General features: G+C 50.9%; 1 protein-coding gene across 5 annotated transcripts in view; it reads left to right on the top strand.

Annotated features, from left to right (window-relative positions):
• Positions 1–22,889, top strand: part of LOC116553803 (paired box protein Pax-2) — a 79,879-nt gene that overhangs the window by 25,118 nt on the left and 31,872 nt on the right. For 3 of the 5 annotated variants that reach the window (XM_032281324.1, XM_032281320.1, XM_032281321.1), the window contains exons 3-4: positions 5,056–5,141; positions 6,773–6,892. In XM_032281324.1, coding sequence (XP_032137215.1) covers positions 5,056–5,141; positions 6,773–6,892 — 206 coding nt within the window. Of the gene's footprint in view, positions 1–5,055; positions 5,142–6,772; positions 6,893–12,485; positions 12,555–22,889 lie in introns of all 5 variants that reach the window. The other 2 variants (XM_032281322.1, XM_032281323.1) reach the window with 1 other exon arrangement.

Here is a 22,889-nt window from a genome sequence, read left to right on the forward strand (position 1 = left end):
TTGACCAGGCTGGGGCATATGGGGTAGGGAGGTCTCCTGCCTGCATCTGGCTCAGCCCCTAAATTGAAAGCTGCTGGGCCTAGGGATCACCCATAGGAATAGCACTGGTCATTATTGTTATTACAGGTAGCATTTATTGAACCAACCATCACACTAACCACTTTACATGCAGTGTCCTATTTAGTCCTCACTGCAGTCCTATGAAGTGCATGGTAGTATTATCTTATTTTATAAACAAGGAAATAAGAAACTGCCAGGGGCTTCACAGGCAGCAAGTAACAGAGCCGGGTTTCAGACTAAGGCAGGCTGAGCCCAGAGCCCATAGCCTTCTTCTTTTTGCTGCTCTCATGCCCTTGCAAGTGTGGGAGACTCTAAGTGCCTAGAAGTCTCCATGCTGGTCCCAGGCCAAAGCCCTGGAGGTCCTCAGGAAAGGGTGAGCCCTCCTCTGAAATGGTGGAGGAGGAAGAGCATCCTGTGAAGGAAAGAGAAGCGGGGAGCAGGCACCCTGGCAGGGCAGTCTCTCTGCGGAAATGGAAAAACGACACCTCCCAGCTTCTGAGGAGAGCTGTGTCCTCCAGGGTCCCAGCTGCACGCCCCAGGGATCTTCCAGAACTTGACTCTCCAGGCCAACCCTGCCTGGGGCCATGGAGGTTTGGTGTGTGTCTGGCTGTCTTATGAGGCCAAGAATGAAAAATAATTGGTGAAGGAGGAGGAGGAACATGGGGAAATTGTATCAGGTGGTCATCATCAACAACTGCTTTACTTCATTCATCGTTTAGTCCTGAGTGAAATTGCCATGAGTTGTTGGGTGACAGGAGGGCAGTGGATGACCAACAGATTCCATATCCCAGTGCTTTTTTTTTTGAAACGGAGTCTGGCTCTGTTGCCAGGCTGGAGTGCAGTTATGTAATCTCAGCTCACTGCAACCTCCGACTTCCTGGTTCAAGTGATTGTCCTGCCTCAGCCTCCAGAGTAGCTGGGACTACAGGCACGCACCACTGCGCCCAACTAAGTTTTGTATTTTTAGTAGAGACGGGGTTTCGCCATGTTGGCCAGGCTGGTCTCGATCTCTTGAGCTTGCGATCTCCCCACCTTGGCCTCCCAAAATGCTGGGATTATAGGCATGAACCACTGTGCCCAGCAGATCCCAGTTTTTAAATTCTCCGAGATCAGCTCCAGGGACTGACAAGTGCCCCCTGCCTGGGGTCATGGATGGACACCAAGAGCATTAGTAACTTGCAGCAGGCACCCTGCCCACCTCCTCCCCCATGCACCACCAACCCGCTGTCAGGGAGTAGTGATTTTCCATCACTTGCTGCCTCAGCTAAATTTGCGCCAGTGCCCTATGGGTCAGAGGCTCGGGGTAACGAAGACAAACTCCTCAAGCCCGTCCAGTTATCTCTCTCAGCTAGCCCCACCCCTGGAGCTCCCTTAGTCAAGAGCCCATCAGCCCTCAAGCCAGAGCCACTCACAGGCCCTGTGAGCTCACAGAAGCTTTTGCTGCAGTGAAGTAAGAGCAGCAGCTCTGAGCTGTTCAGCATCTTTCTAGACTTTTCTTGTAGATGAGTGTACACTGCCTCTCAGCTACTACCCAATCTTTTCCATTGTAATTGTACTCCAAACCTTCCTTCCAACTCTTGGGAGATGACCTTGCCTTCTGCTTTTCTGAGAGATAGAAGCCGTAAGAGCTCCTGTTCAAAGCTTTGGCCGCCTGAAAACATGCCATCTCTGGCTAGCGCCTCCCTGTAGGCTCCACTCCATTTTTCCTTGTTCCCCTTTGCTCTCTTAATCATCCACAGTCCCTTAGGCAACTTCAGTCTCTTCCTCTTCACTGATTCTTCCTCTTCAGTCTACAAGCTTATCCAGATCCTTCTTACCCAAGAAGGCCTTCCCTCCACTTAGCTGCCTGTTCCATCCTCCACCTTCCACACTTTCCTCTCCTTTCCTTTTCCTCGAACTTCTGAGGCAATAGTCTCCTTTTACTGCCCTGCCTCCCTTCCCTCCCTATGCATTCCCTAATCTGGTTCTGTCTAGCTCCTGCTCTAGTCGCTTTGCTGAGACTCCCCCTCAAGGTCACTAATGGTCACCAGAATCCCAGTTCTGTGCCTCTTCTTAGTCCCAGTTCCCTTCGGTCTCCATGTTGCTGTTGGCACTGTAGGTTGTGTTTTTCCTGAAACATTCTTCTCCATTGACTTAAGTGAAACTGACCTATCTTGGTTCTGCCATTTCCTAGGAACAGCAGCTCTGAGTTGCTCAGCAATTCTCTGACTCCCTTGGAAGGTCATTTTCTTTCCCCAGTCCCTGGAAGTAAATGTCCTCCAGTATCCACTCCTTAGGCCTTTTGTCCCTTTAAACACTCCTTTACCTGACAATCTCCTAAATCCATATCTCTGTGCCCACTGATGCAGTGGCATTGCTCCTGAATTCTCCCCTTTCACCTCAAATGCTGCAGGTCTAGGACCGACTTCACCACCTCCCTCCACAACCAGTCACCTCCCTCCAAAACCAGTCACCTCCCTCCACAACCAGTCACCTCCCTCCACAACCAGTCACCTCCCTCCAAAACCAGTCACCTCCCTCCACAACCAGTCACCTCCCTGCAAACCCAGTCACCTCCCCACAGCCTTATTCCTGACTTGCTGATGTGAACTCCATCAAGCTTCCAGCTACACAAAACTGAGGTTGTGAAGCCACAGTTGACTCCAGTTGGTTGCCAAACTATGGCCATTCTGCCTTCCTCGTGTCTTGCAAATTCTTCCCTTTCTTTCCTGAGACCAGCTCCATATCGCCTCATGCCTCATGCATGTTGCTTTACTGGCATCTGTTTGTACAGATACCCCCCTAGTTTAGAAATCACTCATGGCTTGAGACCCTCTAAGCCTGGTTCCTACATGTCGGGGGCAGGATGACAAAGTAACGAAAAGCACAGATTTTAGAGGCTGCGTTCTGAGTCTGCCCTACTAGGTAGTATGATTTCTTTATTAATTAATTAATTGATTTTTGAGATGGAGTCTCACTCTATCACCCAGGCTGCAGTGCAGTGGCGTAATCTTGACTCCCTGTAACCTCCGCCTCCCAGGTTCAAGCAATTCTCCTGCCTCAGCCGCCTAAGTAGCTAAGATTACAGGCATCTGCCACCATGCCTGGCTAATTTTTATATTTTTAGTAGAGTTGAGGTTTCACCACGTTGGCCAGGCTGGTCTCGAACTCCTGACGTCAGATGATCCACCCACTTCAGCCTCCTACAGTACTGGGATTACAGGCATGAGCCACTGCACCCAGCTGCTAGTGTGATCTTGAGTGAGCTACTTAAACTTCTTTCAGCTTTGGTTTTCAATCTGCAAAATGAGTATAATAGTCTCTACTTTGGAGGTGGTTGTGCAAATTAACAGTAATATATATAAGTCATACAAATTGTGTATAATATTGGCACATAGTAGATGTTCAGTAAATGGAAATGGTGATGGTTCTCATCATATCCAAGCTGTCACCCTTGCTTCCTCTTGGTCCCTTGCTTGCCTCCACTCTTTCTGGCTGACCGCTCTGGGCATTAACCCGGAAGGCAGCAGGCACGCATGGCTTCCTCTTCCACCAGCTTGTGATGCCCTTCCCTCTACTTCTTTGTTCATCTTACAATCAAGTTATTATTTTTTTTAATGGGAAGAGAGACAGTGGAGACCCTGTAGTCCGACCCCTTCATTTACAGCTAAAGAAACTGAGGCCCAGAGAAGTTGAGAGGCGAGACCAAGGCTATGTGGCTTCTTAACTGCAAATCAGAAGCAGGACTCAGGGCCCTGCCACACAGCCCAGTGTCCGTTCCACCATCCTCTGTGCCTCTGATTTTAGCCCTACTTGGTTTTGAAGATATACATCAATTCTCCTGCAAGGGGAATGGTACCTCTGCTCCATCTTTCCAGCACTAACCACCTGATTTCCTCAGGTAACTTAGCTTTTGGGGGGTGTAAGTCTCCCCTCCCCAATTTCATATCCAGCACTGTGAGGTAGGGGCCTTCTCCTGACTGCCTGCAAGTGCTTAGGAAAAGCTTTTAGAGCTGACTTGGTTCATGGCTTGTGACTCACCTGGCTGGTGGAGGTGAGCTTGTGTCACATGCCTCTCTGTGGGGAAGAGCAACGCTGTCAGAAAAGTGGCTTTCAAAGGCCCCTCATTTGACCAGTGGATGGGGGGAGCATTCCTCAGTCCTGGCCCTGGGACTGGTCTTTGGCATCACTGAGCCCTGGGTTTTTCAAATCCCTGAAAAGCAGGCTCCAGGAATGTTTGATTTGGCCCCTTCTTCCCAGGATGTACAGGGAGAGCACCAGACCTTTCAACCAGGCTGGCAAAGAAGCTGCGATCCAAGTAAGACCCTCAGAAAAAGAGGCCAGCAAACCAGCCAGCCATATAGGGACAGGGATCTGACTTGTTTGAGGGCAGTAAGTGGGCCCAAGAAGAGGTTGTTCAGGGCCTGACATCTGGCAAAGGGACTGTGTGCCATGTGGGAGTCCTGGGGACAAAAGAGTCACCTGTGACGCAGCCCCTCCCTGGCTACTTCTCATTCTTTTCGAATACAGGGAAATCTCATCCTCTCGATTCTGAAGGACTGTGATACAGTCCCAAGTAGGAAAGCCAGCTCTGAAATGATCTCAAAACCCAGAAGGTCCTAGTACCAGGAGGAGATGTGTCTGTGGTTGAGGAGAGAAAAGTGGATGACATGCCACAGGGCAGTTCTCACCCTGCAGAAAGAGAAAGAATGCTGTGCTCACTGGGTCTGCTGCCATGATCCTTGCTACCAAAAATCAAGCAATAATTCAGCTGATGCACATAGCAGGACAGAAGGCAGGCTGCATCCACCCAGAGCTGCCCTAGGTTGGATCCGCAGAGCCAACAGAAGGAAAACCCTGTGCCGAGTAGCAGGCAGTGAGGGCAGAGATGCAGGGAGCAGACGGAGGAGGAGATCACTGAGGAGCTTGGGAGAGAGCCCCTTCACAGGGCTGGGCTGAATTGGCCAGGGTAGGAGGGAGCATATGATGTGTGATGCTGTTGTGATGCTGTTGCAGAATCATCCGGACCAAAGTTCAGCAGCCTTTCCACCCAACGCCGGATGGGGCTGGGACAGGAGTGACCGCCCCTGGCCACACCATTGGTAAGAGGGCTCAGGGAAGGGGAGAAAGCAGGATCCCACCTAGAGAAAGGCAGGAAATGCAGCTCCACCCCTGGGAACTGCCTGCCCAGTTGAGGTCCAGGGCCCATCCTATTTGCCAATTCCTTTTGCCTGAGCTCCTATCCACATAGGGTCTCCCTGAGAGATGCTGGTTCACTAGGATTGTTCTCTGCCTCCCACCTGTGTCACCTCCCTCTGCCCTGCCTTAGTCAGTCCCTATCCTCTTCTGTCCTCTCCTCTCTCTGTGTTTCTCTTCTAGCATTTCTTCTTTTTCTTCTTCCCCTCCTCCTTCCCTCTCCCGCCTTCTCCATCATCTTTTGCTTTTATCTGATTCTGTCTCCCTACCTGTGCCCTCTTTCTTTCATATCAGCTTTCTTATTCCATCTTTGTTTAACATTCCATCTTGTTCTTAACCTTGTCCTTCTGTCTTCTCCCCTCGCCTCCTCTTCTTTTCTCCCTCTGCCCTCCCCTCTCTTCTCTCTTCTCCTTAGGTGTAGCTCTGGCTCTGTTCTCTCTCTCCTTCCTCCTGGCCTCTTTCCCCTTGGCCTGTCTCTGTTAATTGCTCGGTCTCTGTCTCACCCACTCTGTATCTCTCTGCTTCTCTCTCTCCTCCTCATTCATCGAGCCATGCTCAGTGCCTCTCAAAGACCCAGGCCTACCAGAACACCTGCTAACACTCCTCCTCTCTCCCCAGTGCACACAGACTACCTTCCCTTTGGCCCAAGGAAAAACTTGGTGCTACTGTAGCCATAGACGAGGCCTGGGGATTGAGGCGCTGGGACGTGGTTACATTTTTTCCTCCTGCCCTCTTGGCAGTCGTCCTCCTCTCTCTTGACCAGAAGGTCATAGAAATGGCTAGTTCCAGCCCTCCGGGAGTTGGCAGGAGCTGTTGTTTACTAGGCCAGTGTTACAGTGTGTGCTGGGAGGGAGGGTTGGGCCGGGCTGTACCTGAGCTGATCACCGTGGAGTGAATGGGTTCACTAATCTGTGCCTGAAGGGAGAAATTAGGAGCTTCTCAAGTCATTTCAAGTCCAAAAGCAGCTGAGAAAGACAAACGCACACTCCTGGGGAACATCAGGACCAGTCTTGTGTCTCCCAGAGAATCAGAGACAGATCTTAGAATGCCACAGACTCTAAATCAGGATCGATAAAGACTCAGCCCAGGAGACTGAGAACAATGAGCTGGGGCCTGATTAGAAGGGTTTGCCCAGCCCCAGGGATTGGACAAGCTGTGCAAGGGGGCATCCTAGGAGGTGTGCTCTCTAAAGGACCGTGGAGGTGCTGCCTAGATGGAAACAGCTTTGGTGTTTCCTGGGCCTGTACTCCATCCATCTTTAGGAGAGTGAGTTTGAGAACCCCAGTGAAATCCACAGGTCTGCAGAGAAGACCTGGGGTTGACTGGGCACCACTTACCTCAGGGCTGGACAGAAGTGAATAATGGCCTGCATATGGCAAGGCAATCCCCTCTAAAGTAGACCTCAGAGGAAGTAGAGGAGCATGGACTCCTCATCCCTCCTGTGTCCTCTGCTTCTCTCTGTACCCCCCAGCCTTGGGGCTTTGGCCTACGATCACAACTGCCATCCTGATGGCATTTCCTCCTTCCTCTCGTCCAGTTCCCAGCACGGCCTCCCCTCCTGTTTCCAGCGCCTCCAATGACCCAGTGGGATCCTACTCCATCAATGGGATCCTGGGGATTCCTCGCTCCAACGGTGAGAAGAGGAAACGTGATGAAGGTAGGGAGGAGGGAAGAGGTGTGGCTTCCCCTTTGCATGCTTTGTCCTTGGACTCCAAGCTCCGGTTTCGGCCTGGCCTCGCAGCTGCTCTGCTGTGAGATCAATTTTAGTAGCAAACCCCACGTCCCCCCACTGCCCTGCTGGCTCCTAAAGAGAGGGAGGGCAGCTGCTGGTGGGGCCATCAGCTTCACCATCTGCTCAGCAGCCCCGGCTGCCTCACCTGCCACTGGGGCTCACCCTATTGATCCCTGTGGGATGCCAGGAGGAGAAGCAAGAACCATTCACCTTGGGAAGGTTTTGGAGTTGGGGGAACAGCTGGTCTCTGACCTGAGGATGAAAGGCCAACTTACCTTGTCCTTACCTGATCCCAATCTGTCCAGAGGTGAGGGAGTGATGTCACGTGCAGCCGACCCTGGTGTCCTTTCTCTGTAACACATGTCCACTGCCCCCGGTTCAAACTCCACAGGGAGCTGGACACAGGACCCCTCTCTCCTCTTCTTCTCTATGAGTAGAGATGCCACTGCAAATCCCCCAGCCCTCTCCCTCACCTGAAGGTGCAGCCAGGCTGTTAGGCAGGGTACCAAAGGGAATGAGGACGGAAGAGGAAGAACAGAGAAGAAAAGAATTAAGGGGGAGAGTAGTGGTGACGAGCCTGGGACAAAGTGTTTTTCAAATGTTGTGACATTGGGGGTCCCTTGGTGACCATCTGGTTCTCTTCTGATGCATGAAGCAGGGCCACAGGGCTGGCAGACCTGGACCAACTGAGACACCAGTGGCTCAGGCCAGCTTCCTTCCCCCATTTTCTCATGGCCCCTGCTGGAGAAGGGGTAACCTCCTGGCCCTTGGAGGATATAGGATTTTAAAGATATTTCCCAGAAAAGAGGCAGAAGCCTCAAACAATGAGCATAAAGGGATGACCATATATCCCATTAGCCCAGGACAGTCCCAATTGACACCTGTTGTCTCTGCATCTTGGCCAGTCAGCATCTCAGCATCTCCCTTTTCTCTCAAAAACGTCCTGTTTGGACAATAAGTTATGTGGTCAGCCCACACATAGACAAACCCTCGGTAGGGAAGCCTAGTGGAGTGAGAGGCGGAGAAAAGGGACACCGCTGAGCTGGCCTGGGCCCACAGTCCGAGATCCCGCGGCCTAGGCTGAGGGAAGAGAGCGCGAGAGGCCTGGCCCCCAGTGGAAGGGACAGCGTGGAGGGGAGGCCTAGGCCTGGCAAGACCGTGATGACCTGGCGCTGGCCTCCTTCCAGAAGCCCTAATGGCCTCGTTTCACAGGGAAACAGCTTGTCTGGCTCTATTTCTCCTTCTTCCAAAATATCCAAACCCATTTGGCTGCCACAGCCTTTGCCACTCACTAAATTTCATTGTGGTTGTTTTGGCGGCAGCCCCTGATGGGCAGGGGAGGCTGTGGGAAAGGCCTGAGGTCCCAATTCTCCCTGGGGCTCCCCATGCTCAGGCCCTGGCCAAGCTCCCTGTGACCCCGAGTGCTTTGGTAGAATCTGCCTCAAACCCTAAAGGTCTCTCCTTAACAACCAGCCCCTGTGTGTTTTAGGGGGTGAGAGGCCCAGAGGCCCATGGGAGGCCACAGATGCCTCTCCGTACTCTCCCTTTTCAGTCTGAGGCTGTGACAAGGCCAGCCTTGTGGCCAACTATGCCCTCTGCTGCATGGGCTCCTGTGGACCAAGAAAGGCTGGGGGTGGGGAGGCACTGGCATGAGGCTGTGGCCACCAGGGCTGCACCTGGCTGGCCCAGAACAGGGTGCTCTCCTGGGCCACTGATCGCCTTCATTGTTTCTAATCAATTCAGTTCAGTGAACCTTTCCTGCATATCAGTTTCAAGAAAGGCTTGGTACTATAGGATCCCAAAGCAGAACAAGATATGATTCTTGTCCTTAAGGGGCTTACATTCTAGTGGGGCAGGTTCAGCATGTGAGCCAGAGAGCAGATAGGCCCATCAGTTACCGTGCTGTGATGGAGGTCTGGACAGCAGGCCACGGGAACTGGGCTGGGGAGGGAGTACACGGCCAGGAAGGGCTGCTCTTTGAGGAGGGGCCTGAGGGATGATGAGGAGAATGTTCAGAGGCAATGGTAGCCTGCAATTCTATCTGATAGACTGAGCCTTGTGACCAGAAGGTCCTTTGGCCAGCAGCTGCAGGGCAGCTTCGGCTGGGATAGAAGGCACAAAGAGATGTGAAGGGCAGTAAGGCTGGGGAGACAGGTTAGGGCCACAGGATAGCAGGCCAGGTCTAGACCACAGAAAGAGTTTGGGCTTTTTTTTTTTTTTTTTTGAAAGCAGGAGTAGTCTGAGCAGGAAGGGACCGGAGCAGGGCTGGGTTTGGGAAGCTCATGCTCCAGCAGTGTGACAGTGATGCCACAGGGACACGTTGCAAGAAGCAGGGAAAGTCTCCAAAGCAAGAGATGATGGGGCCTCTAAGTTTACTCTGAAACATTTACCTGCTGGACCTAGCCAGGTAGCAGGAAATATCAGAGGCATCACTCTCTTTTGGAAGGCAGTTCTCCCCCTCTTACTTACTCCTCTTGGCCAATGTCAGGCCAAAGGGAGCTGTATTTTCCCTGGTGGAGGCCAGCCCTATGAGGGAGACCAGTTCTCCCTGACCTCCCCCTCCAATCCTGATCCATCAGCCCTGGGTGGGAAGGGAGAGGAGACAGCAAAGGTAGAGAGAGCTGTGGCAGCCCCTCCTCCCTTTTCCCCCACTCTGGAGGCTTCTAAGCAGCCAGGCCCGGTTCACATTAGGGAGCAGCTCAGATGATTAAGAATAGGGGAGATAATTATGTGTCAAGATGATGTAGCCCAACTCTGCAGTCAGGCCAAGGTAGCAAAGCAGCTGGCAGGCCAGTCACAGAAGGCAGCCTCGGGCATGGGCTCCAGACACCCAGGTGTGTCCTTCAGCGATTGGGCCAGGACTGCAGCAAAAGAGAACACTGACCTGGGACTGAGGGGTGTTGGAATGGGGCTGGGGATGCTTGTTAACAGATTAGACCCTAGAGGGAGTGGAGGGGTGCATCTCCCTCCAAGGGGACCCTTGAAGACCCTGCCAGACTGGCCCTCCTTTGGCCTCAAGCATGTGGTATCTTCCTAGAATTGTCATGCCCCGAGGGCAAGCTGTGAACCTCTTTGTCCTCCAGGAAGCTGCTCTGGCTTCTGCTCTGGGTACAGTTCGGCCTATTCTCCAGCTCTAACAATGTCACAGTGATGGGCATTAGTGAGGACAATCACTGCGGTGCGTGCTGGCATTATTGGAGACAATCTCAGCAGTAGTTACTGGTGTCCCCAGTGATAATGCCCAGAACATTATTGGCATTGGCACTCGGAATATGGACAGCATTATTATTATCTGCAGCAATCATTTCCGTGGGGATATTAGGAAAGGGCTGATCAGCTGTGACTCTGGGGAGAAACTGGCAGTGACTGTGAGCCTGTTTGAGACCCCTTCCCATGCCTTGGCCTTTGAGAGTATGGAACCCCTCCCTGATTTTCCTTTGAGAAATGTGCTGGTCAAGAAGCTTTGACCCTCATCCCAAGAGCCCAGGAGCTCCCAGAATGAGACAGGTAGACAGTACAGAGGGATGTAGACAGGCCCAGTTCACAGGCCCCTTCCTCATCTGTAGACAGGTCAGATGAGGAAGTTATATTCTGAAGCACTCAGAAGACAGGCTGTCCATCAGTCTGAGAAGGTAGGATGCCCATTCGTATCATGTAAAAGTCTTCACTTCTTCTTAGCCGTAATGACGGGTGGGCATATTAGTGCTGGATTCCCTGGGCCCTTTGAAGGGATGCCAATGCCCTGCACACTGTGTGAGCTGGTTTATGTGGCTGGAGGAGAGAGATTCTTGTATTGCCCTATCTACAATCAGGCTGAAAATTGGAAATTCTTCACCTTACCCAGTTGCTTTCGACTGGGGCCCAAAACGTTGCTGTTCATCGGTGGTGGTGTTGAAGCACAGAGCAGTTACATAGCTTGTCCAAGAGGCCAAATGAAGTCATATGGTGACAGTCTACTGACCTCTGTGAGGGATGTGTGTTGGGATCATCCTTTGAGGTGTGGGATTGCAGGGGGCCGTGAATTTGCATTCCATTAATTAGGTGCACAATGGATTGTGCCGTTGAGCGGTGCCAAGCTGGTGCAGTTGTGCGTTTGCCGGCAGGGCAGTTTGCATGGCTGCAAAGGGCCGAGCCCTGTCACTGCCTTTAGTAGCTCCCTTCTGCTTTGGATGAAGCCATAACTGTAAGAAGCAGTTTATTTCCTTAGTTAGCTCCCCTCCTAGAGGTCCCCAAGAGTGTTGCTCAAGTTAGACTTGGAGCAAATGAGAGGAGTAAGCTGTGGAAATCAACAGCACCTGCTTTCCCTAGGAGCCTGGCTTGAGGCAAGAGAAGGCTGCAGAGACTCCCACCAGGAAGGAAGGCACAGGGGAGGAGTGAGCATGCCATCCCTGGAACCGGGCATCGATGGGTGGTGGCGCTCAGTGGGAACAAATGTGGGCTCTGGAGTGAGCACAGCAGAGTCTGAATCCTGGTGCCCCTACCTAGCTGGGCAAGTCACCTTCATTGGCTCAGTCTTCTCCTCTGTAAAATGGAGCCCGAAATGGCACTTCCTTCCTGGGGACTGTGGAGAGGATTTCATGAGATCATGAATTTAGTGTCGAGCTGACTTCATCTTCGAAGATGCATCCTTGTGTATCTGGGAAAGGAAGCCTAATTGGCAGGTTTATGTTTCATGGGGAAGCGAAGTTGTGTCAGGAAGAAATTTATCTGGGCACAGGCTCCCTAACCTTGGTGCGGCTCCTTGGAACTAGAGCAGACGTTAGTGGATGCTGGATTAGCTAACCTGGATGGGACCGGTGCAGTGGAGGAAAGGCATCCTCATATGGGGGATCGGGAGGACCTTTGTCCATTTCTACCTGTTCATCTACTCTGTGGTTACCCACTTGGGCCACGTGTCATCTTTCAGCCTCCACAGGCATTTTAGATGTGTATAAATAAATAGAAGATCCCCTTCTTTTTCTGACATGCAGGCATCTTTCCCTCTATTCATCTATGTACATTTCTGCTCCCACATGCAGCTTTATTTATTTACCTTGGAAAATGTATGTTTGTTTTATGAACCCAAATGTAATTTTTTTACAGTTTGTGCAAGTGTGAGTATGCATGTGTTCTACCACTCTGAGACCTTTGGGTGTAAGGGGATGGGAATGTCATGCGCTGGGAAGGTGCGCATTTACCTGGGTAGTGTATGTGCTTGGAGACAGTGCCAGGTGTGACTGTGTGAGCAGGGAGAACTTGGAGCCAGGCCTGCGTGTGTGGAGCGCCTGAGGTCCCGGGCAGAGGCATCACCCTGCTTTCCGCGGATAAATGGAGGGGCTGTCCCTCCAGGGGTGGCCTAGGGCTCAAGGCTACGGAGACTGAGGCCCTGACAGCCAGGCTGTGTGGGAGCTGCAGCTCAGAACCCTTGTCACCCCTAGAAGAGGAGCCTGGTCTCCCGATGTTGGGGTCCTTCCCCCAATCTTCTGCCTGCCTGTCTTTCGGGATCTCTCAGTGTTTGTCTGTCTCTTATTTGCTCTAGTCGAGGTATACACTGATCCTGCCCACATTAGAGGAGGTGGAGGTTTGCATCTGGTCTGGACTTTAAGAGGTATGAGGGCCAGAGGGAACATGGTGTGGGGGTGAAGGGAAATTAGCTTTGGGGTGGCGGTTAGAGAACATTCAGAGAGTGGGTTCCTAAGGGCCAGAGAGTGGAAAAGGAGGAGTTGGCTCAGGCTTCCGCTGGGAAACCAAGAGGCTAATAGCATCTCAGGGCCTGGATTACTTCCGCCTTGGGCCACTGATGGGGTTTGGGGGCTGAGGCCCCGGTGGCCTGGAGGGTCAGGCACTCACTGGATGGGGGGCACTTTTTCCAGCCCTTGGAAAAACAAAGAGCAGATCGGGTAGTAAAACAAAAGCAAAGGAGACCTGGAAGCACCTGACAGCCCTAATTCATCACGGCCCAAGTTTTTTCCTGTGTTCCCATTATATTTGTTTGTAAAAGTGGAAATCAATTTTGAAGGTAATTTTCTGGAAAGAATGGAAGGGAGGTGGGAGGGCCGGATAAGGCAGAGATGGTAAAAGGAAAAATTTAGGCCAGGCACAGCCCAGGGGCAGCTCTTGGCAAGGTGAAAGAAAATTGCATATTCAATCTCCATCCATGAATCTCCCTCACTGCTGCCCGCCTCCTGCTTGAAAACAATGAAGGCTTTTTCCCAATGCTGGGCAGGGCCTCAGTATCAGCCTCACTTTAACTTCAGGGTCATTAATTCCCTGATTATTGAAGGAGAAGAGAGGGTTGCAGCATCGTCAATTCCAAAGGCACCCCCCCATGTGACTGGGCACTGGCTGGGGTGGGGTCGGGGAACCCAGGGCAAAGTGAGGTGCTGTTTGAGAAGGGGGTGGGGAGAGAGGAAATGGGGGAGCCACTGGACTGGGGGGAAGGAAGCCAGGAGGAGGGTGGAAGAAGGCAGTCATTACTGCATACCTCTGTTGTGTTGTTATTGCAAATTAAAAGTAGCATGTTCCACTCCACAGCTATCTTTGGGGAGGGAGGGGCACCGAGGGAGGTGGGGGATCTTATCATTGCTTCTTCAGCAGACCAGCCGTGGTGTCACCGTGTGAGGTGACATTTGAATTTACAATTCCGCTGAGAAAAGCCATTAATTCACAAATTAACATTTCTCCCTCTCCCTCTCTCTTTAACACTCTCTCCCTCTCTCACATGGATGTGCAAGCAATTGAAAAGACAAAGGAAATAGCCTTAAGGAAGAGACTTTACTGCTAGTCTGTCTGTGCTGAGATTGCTCCCCCTGCTTCCAGATAGATAAACCAATTACCTGAGCAGCTCTGCACCCTGGCCGCCCGCGATCGCCTCCTTTTGTAGGCTGCCTCCATGGCTGGATTACACTCGGTGTATCTCATTAATGTAAACTAGGTGCGCCCTGGTCACCAGCTCTCTTCCCCGCTCTCCTTCTGGAGGGGCAGCGGGAGAAGGACTGGGGTCAATAAAGGCAGGCAAGGAGGACCCCAAGGAAGACCAGAGGCTGCCACTGCCTGGCTTCCCAGGCCCTGGGCACATAGGTGCAGCCTGCTGTGTTGGCTGAGGCCGATGGGGGAAGTCAGTGGGTGAGTGCTGCTTGGTGGGCTTGCTCTGAACTGAGTGAGGGCTGGGTATGGCCCAGGGCAGAGGCAGGAGCCAGAGCCTGACTCTCTCGGCCGCCTTTTGGTCCAGATGCAGGGGGCTGGCAGAGCCAGAGAGGGACCTGAGCGCTCCCTGCGTGGGAAGAGCTTGGGGAAGTTTTGCTGAGTACGCACTATTTTAGTGGGGTGGGATTTAGCCTGAGGGAGCTTGGAGAGAGGCTGAGGAGGGCCCAGAAGACATGGCGAGGTTGCACCATATTGGGTAAACAAAAATCCGGCACTTCGGCACAATTATGTCTGTTTACTACCTAATACACACACACACAGCCATCTGATTCTTTTCCTAGAGAAGACTGGGGAGAAAAAGCTTGCTCCCAGGGTTCTAAAGTTGGGCAGGGAATTGCAGGGTCTCTCTCTCTGCTTTTGCTCTCCTCCCAGACCCTGGTTCAGCACTGTAAGAAGGCATTTTTGTTGGCAGAGGGCAGCCGAGCAGAGGAGTTTTGCTCTTGTTGCCCAGGCTGGAGGGCAGTCGCGCGATCTTGGCTCACTGCAACCTCCGCCTCCCAGGTTCAAGTGATTCTCCTGCCTCAGCCTCCTAAGTAGCTGAGATTATAGGCACCTGCCACCATGCCTGGCTAATTTTTGTATTTTTAGTGAAGACCAGGTTTCACCTGTGGGCCAGGCTGCTCTTGAACTCCAGAACTCAGGTGATCCTCCCACCTCAGCCTCCCAAAGTGCTGGGATTACAGGCATGAACCACTGTGCCAGACCTGAGTTCATGCTTCTCTAAGGAGAGGTGCTCTGTGGATTACTGGTGGGATTCTGTGATTTCACACACTGTACTACCTAGTACATCACAGACTCTGCCCTCCCTAGGAGATAGGCCCTATGAAAGTCCAGAAACCAAATACATATGATGGTATCTGTCTGTCTAGACCAATGCCTGAGTTTAACTGCATTGACTCAACCTACGTTCATTTTCCAACTCATACCCAAAACCTGGTTAATGTACGCTCAGTCCAAGAAAGAGCTGAGGTTCAAAGGTCAGCACTCACCAAAACATGGGAAAAAAACTCCATATGTGAACACACATTCATTGCTATGATTATATCTTCCTAGTAACCAAGGAAATTAAACTGTTCATACCTGAGGAGGGAGTATTTCTATCGTAGTTGGATCACATATTTTAGCCAAACCCCCTGGGTAGAGTTGGCCATGAGCCTGCTGAATATTGACCATGTCATTATCCAGAGGTAGGTGTAGGTTCTGTCGATGTTTCAGTAGGAGCTTAATCTTGGGCCCTGTGCATGGGCGACTTGTATTTTTTTGTGGAGAAGCACAGGGGTTTAGCCCTGGCTGTGTGGATGGACCTAGGTGCATGCATCTGCACATAAGTCCTTGCCAAACCACCAACTACCTTTGCTTCCCAACTAGTTAATGCTGTTGTGGATGAAGAGTTTCATCTGGTTGTTTGGGGAAGTAGTTTGAGATTTAGGACAAAAGAGTATATATTTTTTTCATAAAGTGCCAGAAATTCAGAGCAGAGAGGTCAATTCCACTCTCCTAGGAGAGAATGGACAGAATGGCCCTAGAGAGGGCTGTATGTGTCCATCCACCACTGGAAATTGGGGTGGATGTGGTGCAGGTACCGCTGTCTCAGCAAAGGCTGTCAGGTACTCCTGCCCAGCTCCACGTTTGCACCCTCGTGGATGAGCACCCTTCTTGTCAGATTACATCTTCAACTTCCTAGTCTTTCACTTGGCAACTGCCTTCCAGCCCTGCAGGTAGGCACTGTTCTCCCCCACTGGCAAGGGTGCCAAATGGGAAATCCGCTGCCTCAGCTCTGCCCTTCTTCCCCAAGCACAGGCTATAGAAGAGGAAGGAGGAGATGGGTGCCGAGGCTGTCCCTGTGCCCTGCTGCTCCTGAGTTCTCCTCCTGGGGTGCCTCCTTCTCTGCAGACAAGCAGGCAGCTGAGAAGGGCAGGCAGCCGACATGGGGGACCCGTTGGAAAAAGGATTTGGAGAGGATGTAGGCTGGGGAGACCCTAGACCCCTGCCTGCAAGCGGAATGGTCCTGGCAGCCTCCTTGACCACTGCTGCCCACCCTGGAGCCCAGGAAAGGACCCCTCCTGCCCGGCCTGCCTCAGGGCCATGGTGGCCTTAGGGCTCTCTGGGACCCTCTCCATTCTGCCTATGGGGGCGGAAAGGCATAGAGGGCTGGGGGAGGGCTGGGCCTGGCTCAGGGGCTGTGAGACAGATCACGAGCCTCAGAGCCGAGTTGCAGCAGAGCCAGTAATTCAAACCATCCTGACCCTTCGGTGAACCCAAACCTGCTGACCTTGACAGCACTAGACAAGAGAGGCCTCACAAACCTCAACCTGCACGGAGGCCTGGCCTTCCCTCCCTTCCGTTCTTGGAACCCAGTGGCCCGTCCTCCAGGTGGCTCCTAATTTGGCTGCCCCCATGAAATGTCAGCATCCCCTCCCTCCCTGAGGCTCTGCCTGCCGGCTTCAAAGCACCCTTTGTGCTCCTCTGTACTGGAGACAAATGTGTGGGCATCTCCTGGGGACCTTTCCAGGACTGGGACTGGGGCTTCCTCTTGTAGGCAGGGCTTTTCCACCTTGCCATTCTCCTTCTGCCCCAGGCTTCACCTTTTTCAGGAGGACTGGGGGCAGTGTATGTGTGTGCGTGTGTGTAAGGTCGAGGTACACACAGGGGCAGGGGTAGAATGTGATCCAGACTGCAGACAAGGGGAGGGAAGAGAAGCCAGTGGAAAGCAGCTCCAGGAACCTGCATTAAAGTAAATGCAGTTTATGAAGTTTACGCTTTCCTCCTAGGGAGAGCTGGATTCCATCCAACAGCCTCCCAGAGCCTGCCAACCAGCTCCTGAAGCAGAAAGTGCGAGCAGGAGAGTGAGCAAGCCAGGGATAGAGGCAGAGATGCACGGACACACTCACACACACGCTCTGGCTCACACAGACTTCCCTCGGCCCGGGCAGCCTGGGCAGCTGGGATGGAGGCATGCAGGCAGTGGTTTGCTGGGAGTGACTCCAGGAGCCATTCTTTTCCCTCCTTTCTTCCCCCCTCACCTGCCATCTCCATCTCTCTAGGCAGAGTGCCTAGCATGGGCACTTGGGCAGTGGGGGCACCTGGGTGGGCCGGCGGTGTAGGAAGCCGAGGGCACTGTGGGCCACCTGGGGCAGAAAGCTTGCGGGAGCTGCCTGGGCGAGGGGCAGTGCGGGTGGCCTTGGACAGTGGGTATGTGGTCTAGGCAGCAAAAGGGACCAGAATGCCACACCAAGGAACCTCTAGTGATTCTTTTTTTCTTCTAATGCTGGGGATCCGTTTTTCTCTGGCATTTTGGTCCGAACCACGTGGGTGCCTTACAGCTACTGAAGTTGGCTATTGGAGTCTTTTAAGGAGAAATAGAGACCATATTTTTTTCCTCCTAATTCAAAGGAAATAAGTGGTTGACGAAGTTAAAGTTTGAAAGCTCACAGAGGGACTTAAAAGCAAGTTGGAGTATTGGAGTATCTGTTCTTCTGGACGCTTCCTCACATGCACAAGCACATGGGTTCATGCGTATGTGCACTAATAATGTGACAGAGGGCCAGGACCCTTGACTTTAGATGAAAGGGGAGTGTGGGGGAGAAAATGCCTAGAGAGGAAGTCCGAAGCACAGGCCTTTACTCTGGCCTGTGGGCTTGGTACCATCATGTCGCTTGCCCCTGTGGCTTCTGCACCATACCTCCGCTGGGGACAGACAGTGAGAAGTCTATCTCCCTTCTTTCTGGGAACTTCGTGTCTCCATTAAGTTCTGCCAGGAACTAAGACAGAGGAGGATGACAGAGGTAGAGCCATCCAAAAGCAGAGAATGGGGAGAAGAGGGTGGAAGGAAAGCGCAGGATAATCAGAAATTGCTGACTGCAGAGGACGCCTTGGGAAGGCAGGAGGTGCTAGGCACAAGAGGCAGAAACTGGCCATGGATGGCGTTGGTCCTTTCCCCCTTCTGCTGTCTCCCTTCCCCTCCCTCCCCTCTTCCCTCCACACATCTTTATTGGTTCTGGTAATAGCGTTGATTTGCATGTCAGGCAAAGCCTTGCTACACACACAAAAAGAAAACCCCAGCCGTGGCGGTGTGGCAGTGTCAGCTCTCGCTGTTGTTCGACAGTGTAAAATTAAATTAATAAAGCCCCCAACACAGGAAAACATAACAGGAAATTAATGGCCTTTACTGTCGCTCTGATGCAGTCATTTGCAACCCTGCTTTCCGCACCAAAGACTTCATAAATGCAAGCAGTTTCTCTAAACAAGCATACTTAGGGCGGCCTGCTATGTAATTTTTCGCCTTGCTTGTGTCCTTTGAGCTAACAAAGCCCCCTTTCCTCTTGGCTCCAGAGATTTCTAACTGGTTCTGGCCCCTGCTGGAGCCACATGGGGACAGCACCAGGCAGAAGGCTCCACCCTCTCCCTGAGAGCCCAGAGAAGGCTAGGGAAAGGTTAGGGTCCCAGGAGCCGGACGCTCTGTGAGCCCTCCTTTCACACCAGCCTTTGCAGCAGGCCAGGCCTGCACACCCAGTAATTCCAGGAGGGAAAGTTCATTGCCTCGAGGAATTCCCCTAAACCCACTCCAGGCTAACCCCTCTCCTTCCTCCCCTGGATCTGTCTTCCCTCTCCCATGACCCATGTGTTCCCTTCCTGAGGCATCTGGCCTTCAGCTCCCTCCTCCTTGTTGGTACCCTCTCTCCCTCATTCCACTTCTTCATACATGGGTTGTACGCAACCAGGCTGACTGTGACTTGGCAGTGGGTGCCATGCTCTTCTCTGCAGGTAACCGGGGGGCTAAGTTATTCAAAGCGAGGAAAGTAAATGTGCTGGTCCAGTTCCCTGGGGTTCTAGGTTTCCTCCATATCTCCCTCTTCTCTACAGGTTGGTTAGGAAATGCCAGGGCCCTAAGGGGCCACTCAGACCATCCCTCTGTCCTCGGGCAGTTTTCAGAGAGCTAAGATTCCTTGACTGCTTTGGTGTGTACATAGGTGGAACATTGAGGAAACTGACATCTTCTCCTCTGGGGATCTTTGTATCAGTGTGGGCCCAGGCGCCCACTGTGTCGGGAGCTGTGAAAGGAGCAGAGAACCGGGATGTGGCTCTCAGGAGCTTGCAGTCTACTGGGGAAGGCAAGGCTACGGCACTCAGACAATTGGCTGTTGGTTAAATGCCCAGCCACGTGGCTATGTGTTCCATAGGAATCTGGGGAAGTGGGCTAGAAGGGCAAGCAGGAAATGGGGCTTGAGCCTGGGAGTGGCTGAGATTGAGAGAGGCCTTGGCTGGGCTGAATGGTGATAAGGCAGAGTGTGAGATTCTTAAGGGTCATCCTGTCTTATCTGCCACCCACCATAGAACTCTCTCCTCCAGCAGTTCTGCCTGAAGGGCCACAGCCCTGCCTGGACATAGATCAGAGATAGACAGCGGCCGTGGTTTGTTTATGGCACTGCTTTACACTGAGTCAGTCATGTGGGCTGAGGGAAAGGCACGGGACATGGGATCCAAATGTCCAGATGTGGGTCCGGCTCCACTCCCTACTTGTTCTGGGACCTTTGGCTCATTACATCATATCTCTGAATCTCAGTTTCCTCATCTTTAAAATAGGAGTAATGGCATTTGCCACATCGAATGGTGGTAGTGGTAAAGCTCTCCATTCGACACCCTCCCTCCCCTCCCCTCCTCTCCCTTCCCCTTCCCTTCCCTTCATCACTTCGCCTTATTTACTGAGCTTTCATCACTTTCATCACTTCACCTTATTTACTGAGCACTTGGCAAACACTGGGCTGGGTCCTGGGTGGATTTCAGATTCTCACGTGATATGGTGCCTGCCATTGAGGGAGTTCCCTCACCATCCTGGTTACCCATCTCTGAATTCGTTATTGAAGGTTAAAGTTCCTCCTAAATGAACGCTAAAGTTCTTCCTAAATGAACGCTGAATTCCAGAGACAGTCTAGCCAATGCCAAGCACAGTAGAGCCATTGCCACTCTCCCATCTGGAGACTTGACATTCATAATGTAGCCTAAGATTACATTCGATTTTTTAGCAGCCGTGTCAGACTCAAGCTCATATTGAGTCCGTGGTCAACTAAAACCTCGAGATCTTTTTCACATCAATTGCTATCGTGCCAGGTCTACCCCATTCTGCACTTGTGTAATTGATTTTTTTTAACCTAAACATAGGGCATTCCATTTATCCCTGCTGAATTTCATCTTGTTGGTTTGGCTTCTTAATTCTACCCGATTAAGGTCATGAGGATGTCTTCTATATCATCATCCAACTGTTTTGTTTTTTTTTTCGAAAGAGTTATTTTCTTGAAAACACAGGAAAGCCATGTGGCCCACCGATGGAGACTTTCTTCCAGCTGCTCTAAGTGAATGAATGCTTTAGGAGCTACTGAGCCCAACGAGCCATCAATCGTTTTCCTTTTCTTCATCTTGTCCATAATGCTAGGAAGGAGATTCTTTGTCAAATGTTAACATTCACTACATCCACAGAATTTCCTTAATAAATCAATTTTTAAAATCCAGTTTACATTATGAGCAAACTGAGTGCCTGCTATGTACAACACATGGCAGGGCTGTTTTACAAACATAAATAGGACACAGTCCTTGACCTCAAGAAACTTACAATCTGATAGGGAGGTAGCCGTACACATCATTATACAAGCAGAATGTGATGAATGCTGTGATCAAGGCATGAAGTCATATGATGAAGGAAAAAAACAAAGGAGCATTTGCTTCCAGTCAGAGCAGCTAGGGAAGTGTTTATAAGGAAGGTATTTAATCTAAGTGTTGAAATCGGGTCAATACGCCACAACTTATTTTTGTGAGTGCATGTAAGCTCTGGAGTAACACCACTGTTTTTTCTTTTTTCTTTTCTATTATTATTATTATTATTTTTTGAGATGGAGTCTCACTCTGTTTTTCAGGCTGCAGTGCAGTGGTGCAATCTCCACTCACTGCAACCTCTGCCTCTTAGGTTCAAGCAATTCTCCTGCCTCAGCCTCCTGAGTAGCTGGGATTACAGGCACGTGCCACCACACCCAGCTAATTTTTGTATTTTTAGTAGAGATGGGGTTTCAAGAAATGTTGGCCAGGTTGGTCTCGAACACCTGACCTCGTGATCTGCCTGCTTTGGCCTCCCAAAGTGCTGGGATTACAGGTGTGAGCCGCCACGCCAGCCCCATCATTTTCTTTTCTATTGCTCATAAATTAACTATATAATAATTTCTTTTGAAAGATTTCCAGAGCCTGATCATGAATTTGTGATTCTGAGTGTCATTTACGTGTGTACCTCTCCCCGCTTTTCTGACAGGCAGGATGGCATTGGGCTTGTCACTGCCTCATCCTTTCTTTGTGACATCTCAGGGATTATCAACAGCAGTTTTAGGGTCCTATCTGGACCTAGGAAAGTTCACTGGAATGGCCAGAGGTTACCTGCCTTGTCCCCTCCCTGACCAGGGCACCAGTGTTCCTACTGTAGGCCTCATTTTGAAGATTCTTTCCTTTGGTGAAGACAAAGGCAAGCTGAGGGCTGAGAAGATCTGCCTTCTCTCTCAATATTATATCCTCTTCCCAAGGACTGAGCCAAAACCTGCCTTTCTTTTCTTTCTTTCTCCAAACACGGCAACGAGGCCCTTTTTTGTTGTCTCAGCGTGTTCCGAGCTTTTGCCTTCCTGACAGGCTTGCGCTCCTCTCATATCCATCCTTGGGTATGCCCCCCCCCATCTGTTGTGTGTCCTGTATAGGAGGGAAAAAAATGATTTTTATGCTCATAAGTACAATATATGCTCATTGGGAAATACTTGGAAGAGGTAGTACTTTTTTGAAAATCACTCACAATGTCATCACCAGGAGATAACCACTGTTGAATTTGGTATATTTTCACAGTCTCTTTCTTTTTTGTGTATATATAATTTTTAATCAAAAATTGAATGGTACCCTATAAGCAGCTTCGTGTCTTGCTGTTTTCACCTAACATTACATAGGACCATTTTCACATATCATTAAATATTCTTTGAAAACACGATTTTTTAATGGCTGCATAATCTTCCACTGTTCGATGTACATGTCCTTTTAAAATCTGGGCTCATCATATTTTAAAGCTTATCTGTGTGCAACAGTGATTTTCCTTAAATGTTCTTCTCTTTTTACCCCTCCCCCACTCCCTCTCCCTTTATGCTGTCAGGTTGATTATTTGAACTTATAGAAGCAGAATTTCATTTTTAGAGCACCCCGTCCTCGTGGAATTATGGTCTCGTTTAGAACCTCTTGCCATGGAATCCCAGGCCATGTCTTTCCCCCAGCATGGGGCATTTTGCTCTCTTCAATTCAGATTCTGCCCAGTGCCCCCTTCCTGAGCTACTGTCAACTCTAGACAGGCTTGCTTTCTTCCTGGATCCGCAGCATTTCTCTGGCATCAATTTTTCTTTCTTGATCAGAATTAAGTGGCCTGCACTAAAGGGCTCTGGGCTAGGAACCTCAGTTCCCATTCTTATGACGACTAGCTATGTAACATGGGAAAATGACCTAACTTCTCTGAGCCTGGCTTTGCTTTTTGTCTTAATTTTAAATATGGAAGAGGGAATCCAATTAAATTTTCATGATATTTTCCAGCTTTAGAACGTGACACCAAATTCAGAGTAGCAGTTTCCTCTATTGCTTCTTTTTCCTTCTAAAAGGTAAAATGTTGAGCATAGCAAGTTAAGAATTGATTGGTCTTTGCTTTTGGAATCCTTGTCAACAAATCAGCCAACAT

The sequence above is a fragment of the Sapajus apella genome, unplaced genomic scaffold, assembly GCF_009761245.1.
Source record: "Sapajus apella isolate SASKATOON/1434 unplaced genomic scaffold, GSC_monkey_1.0 scaffold13, whole genome shotgun sequence".
Taxonomy (NCBI): Eukaryota; Metazoa; Chordata; class Mammalia; order Primates; family Cebidae; genus Sapajus; species Sapajus apella.